At 33.5% G+C, this 4,072-nt stretch overlaps 1 protein-coding gene across 1 annotated transcript; it reads right to left on the bottom strand.

Annotated features, from left to right (window-relative positions):
• Positions 1-288: 288 nt before the first annotated feature.
• Positions 289-1,593, bottom strand: LOC123686680 (52 kDa repressor of the inhibitor of the protein kinase-like). Its single transcript, XM_045626898.1, has 2 exons — positions 489-1,593; positions 289-400 (listed from the first exon to the last, which is right to left on the bottom strand). The coding sequence occupies exon 1, from the start codon at positions 1,497-1,499 to the stop codon at positions 657-659; it is 843 nt and encodes a 280-aa protein (XP_045482854.1). The 5' UTR covers positions 1,500-1,593; the 3' UTR covers positions 289-400; positions 489-656.
• Between the last annotated feature and the right edge of the window lie 2,479 nt (positions 1,594-4,072).

Below are 4,072 nucleotides of genomic sequence, written 5' to 3'. Positions count from 1 at the left end.
GAAAACAAATTTTGTCTCACCTACACTATATAAGGAAATATGAATCTCATAACGGTCAAATTACTGACCGGGACAATTGAATAACTAACCGGGACACGGGGACTCAATGGTCCAAACCGGGACATGTCCCGGCGTACCGGGACGTATGGCAGCTTTATCGTAAGCTAACATGGTTAATCGTGAATAACTTTATGATGCAGATACAAATCGACTAACATGTCGATGGTGTTATGTTCACAAATACCTAAACTCATTGTGTGACATCTACGTTATATTTATTTCTACTACCACCAGGGCCGTCGAGAGCTTCGGCGGGCCCCGGTACAAACCAAAAATACGGGCCCCCCGATGGTGTTACTTAACCGTATAATCGGTATAATAAGATTAGGATATATGCCTTCTGAAATCAAAATCATTGAACATTGTAATTTTTTAATGTAGAAGAAATTAGGGAAGGAAAAATAAAAGTTTATCATATTTTTTCTTACATGGACTTTATACTGCTTTATGCAAGTAAAATTATTGGAATTAGAACCTTCCAGAAACATGAATTGGCTTACTAAGTATATACTATAAAGAGTTGAGAAACACAGCTGCACTAAATACTGAAAAAATTAGGTAAAAATTACTTCGAAGACCGCTACAAAAAACACGAATCATTTTATGTGAGCCTTTCGGCATTTTGCAGTAGCAAAATTTGCTATAATTTTAGAAAAATCGCATCTTCTAGCTACTCTTGACTCGATCGATAATAAGCCTAGAGCACTCAATCGTCCCTGAGTCATGGTAGATCTAAGAACATTTTTAATTTTTGAAAGGTGGCTGAAAGACCTTTCAGCTTGGGCTACAGTCACAGGCAAAGTGCAAAATATTCTTAAGGATATCACAATATTTGGAAACAAGGTATCCAATTTTAATTTGTGAATTTCATTCAGAAGATTTAGTGGGGTAAGATCATTCATTTGAAAAGTAGCAGAAAAGATAACCTTGAGGTGCTTGATCTCTTCTGTTAATTTACAATCAGTATCTAAGTGGTACTGAATTTGGAGATTAGTGGCCCTCTCTTCAATGTCTGCATCTTCTAAGTGTGAAAATTTCCATAAGACACTGAACATATGCACAATATTTTTAATTGCTTGGAATCTTGTAGAAATATTCAAAATAACAGCATCTAGAATTGAATAAAATACATTTATTCTGAAGTAATCCTCCCCACTAAGTTCTGATGAAAAATCCTGTTCTGAATTCGTTTCGTCAAAAAATTGCTTTCTTTTGCGTTTCCTCTTCTCGGACGTAGGCATTTCGGTTGACATTTCTAAATTTTTTGCTACTTCTCTACATTCATTCAATATTTTCGACCAACTATTTCTTATAATATTAAGATCTTCCAGCAAAGACTTCAAATTTTCGGTTCCAATGTCCAAAGTTATGGATTCCGTTTGAAGAATAACACTTCTATAGTTGATAGCTGTAAGTACTTTCAGCCACGTTGAAGCCATTAAGAGACATTCAAATGATCCCAAATATGATAAAATACCATTCAATTCAACTCGCACTTCTGATGTCAAATTGAGCTCAAATACCTCTAGAATTGCATCCTTTATTCCGGGCAACTTGTTGCAGACCGGTTTGACACTTTCTACTCTAGCTGACCAGCGAGTTGTAGAAAGAGAATGCAGGGATACATCTATTTTATTTTTTAAAATCTCCCACCTGGAAGGACTAGCACTAAATATATTGTACAGCTTTTGGATTATTCCAAAAAATGTAACAGCCTGGGGACAACATTCTGCTGCATGGACACCACATAAGTTCAAACTATGACAAGCACAAGGAGACCATATGGCAAGGGGATTGAGGGCCAGGATCCTTGCCTGCACGCCTTTATATTGTCCGCTCATGTTGCTTCCATTGTCATATCCTTGTCCACGGCAATCTTCTATGCTAATATTGCGCTTTTTCAAATTTTCTAAAATCATGTTTGCTATATCTTCCCCAGTTTTTTTATTACAGTTGATGAATTCTAAAAATCTTTCAAACACTTGGTATTTGCCATCTTCATTCAGCCAGACATAACGTAATATAAACGTTGTTTGTTCGTCATGAGAACTATCAGGGGTAGCATCGACGATTAAAGAAAAATATTTCGCCAGCTTTCTCTCGTTTAAAATTTTTTCCATAACATGTTCAGCACAAAGTGAAATGAATTCATTTTGAATTTCGGCTGAGAGATAGTGTACTTGCATACGTTTCTTAGTTTCTTGAGAATCTTTAACAGCATCTAGATGCTCTGCTAATATGGTATCATAATTTGCTAGCAACTCCAATATACCAAGAAAATTGCCATTGTTTGGATTACCAATCAAACTAGATGATCCTCTTAATGCTAGTCCTCTTTCAGATAAAAATAGAATCACTTAAAGAAATCTTTGCAATAGTTCTTTCCACTTCTCTTTCTCTTTTTCTAAAGATTTCAATACTAAGTTATCGATATTCTTTTTATTGAAAATATTTTGTTCTATACCCCGCCACTCTAGGTATGATGATCGATGACCGATACTATTTTCATGTTCAGGAATTCTGTTATACAATTTTCTGTAGAAATTTGTAGGACTCCAACCATATTCAGTTACAAACGAGAAGAATGTTGTGACCTTGTTGCTTTATTGAATAACCTACAGGGAAAACAGAACAGTGCTTGCCTCGAGGAACTCCAAGTTAGCCAGTCTCTTGATACAACCTCCCCATTTTTCATGTTTAAATTTAATAGATATTTGGGAAATGGCATTCCGTTGCTATCAGGAGGAAGTTTTCATTCACTTTTGAAATGCCTGGAGTTACTTTTGAGGTAGTAAACCCAAGGTTTTCAAGAGTTCTTCTTCCTTTTCTCATGTGCTCCAACTTCTGCTGTTGCTCTTTACGTTTTTGGGAGCCAGATTTATGATGATAACTCATCTATTAAAATAAATTGATATTTATTAGACAACCATCTTCGTTTTCGGTGAGTTTATTTAACTGAAAAGGCGCTTTTCACATTTCATTCAGTTCCACATTTTAAAATTAGTAGGACACTTTGGTTTGTTTAAGTAATACATACTATACTGCAAACTGCATGAAAAACAACCATCTCATAATGAATTTTTTTGGCAAAATCAAATAAATGTTGTAGCGTGCTACATTTCAAATTTTATATATTCAACTGAGTCAGACAGTTGATGGAAATCTGGGCCTACGCCAATGCGTATCTTCGTGCATATGTACTCGATACTTCGAAATTATGATATCATTTTCTTTTCTAGTTTCTTCGAACGTACATATATCGATAATTATCGCTGCAAAATAGTTATAATTGTTTTTCTCTAGTTCATTCATAAAACCCTGAAAAAAGGGGTAAGTTGTATATTTTTCTTATCGTCATTATTTGATTGTTGTATACGTAATATATATGAAAATTTTTGATATTCAGATTTAATTTGATAAAGGAATGCATCCGCCATTTTAACATTTCATCATTTTACGTGAAATGAAAATTTTTATTCTTTATTTAAATATAATTTATTATAATCAAATATTTTTTAATACCTATTATTGATGTTTAAATGTAACTTCGTTTTAACTATCGTGAATTTTTATCTTAAATGAACCATAATAAGTTATAACTCAGTTTATGAGTATTTTCACAAAACTTTTATGTAGAGGATGTTTTTCGTATCTATTATTTTTTACATTTTTCGTTTGTTACATTTTTGAAAGAGATCTTTTCTGAAACAATCTACATATGATTGCCTTGAGATCATCCTTTTAGTTTCTTATCTCATTTGGCAGTCATTTTGTTCAAGCGATAAAATAAGTACATGAGTATTAATATCTTTTATGTAAACTTTGGTTGTTTCAGAAACAGAAAAGCCATCACCTTAATTTGGCTTCTTATTAATTTCTGTTCTCTGATTTTCAGTTTTTTTTTGGTATATTTTTTTTGCTGAATTCCTGATTGGTTCTTGATAAACGTTGAAAGTTGGATAATTACATTGAGAGTTCTTCGTCTAAAGACAGCCCATCATTGTCAATTGTC

Source organism: Harmonia axyridis, chromosome X (assembly GCF_914767665.1).
Source record: "Harmonia axyridis chromosome X, icHarAxyr1.1, whole genome shotgun sequence".
Lineage (NCBI taxonomy): Eukaryota > Metazoa > Arthropoda > Insecta > Coleoptera > Coccinellidae > Harmonia > Harmonia axyridis.
The sequence above is the reverse complement of the archived record's forward strand: the minus strand, read 5'-3'. Positions and strand labels throughout refer to the sequence as shown.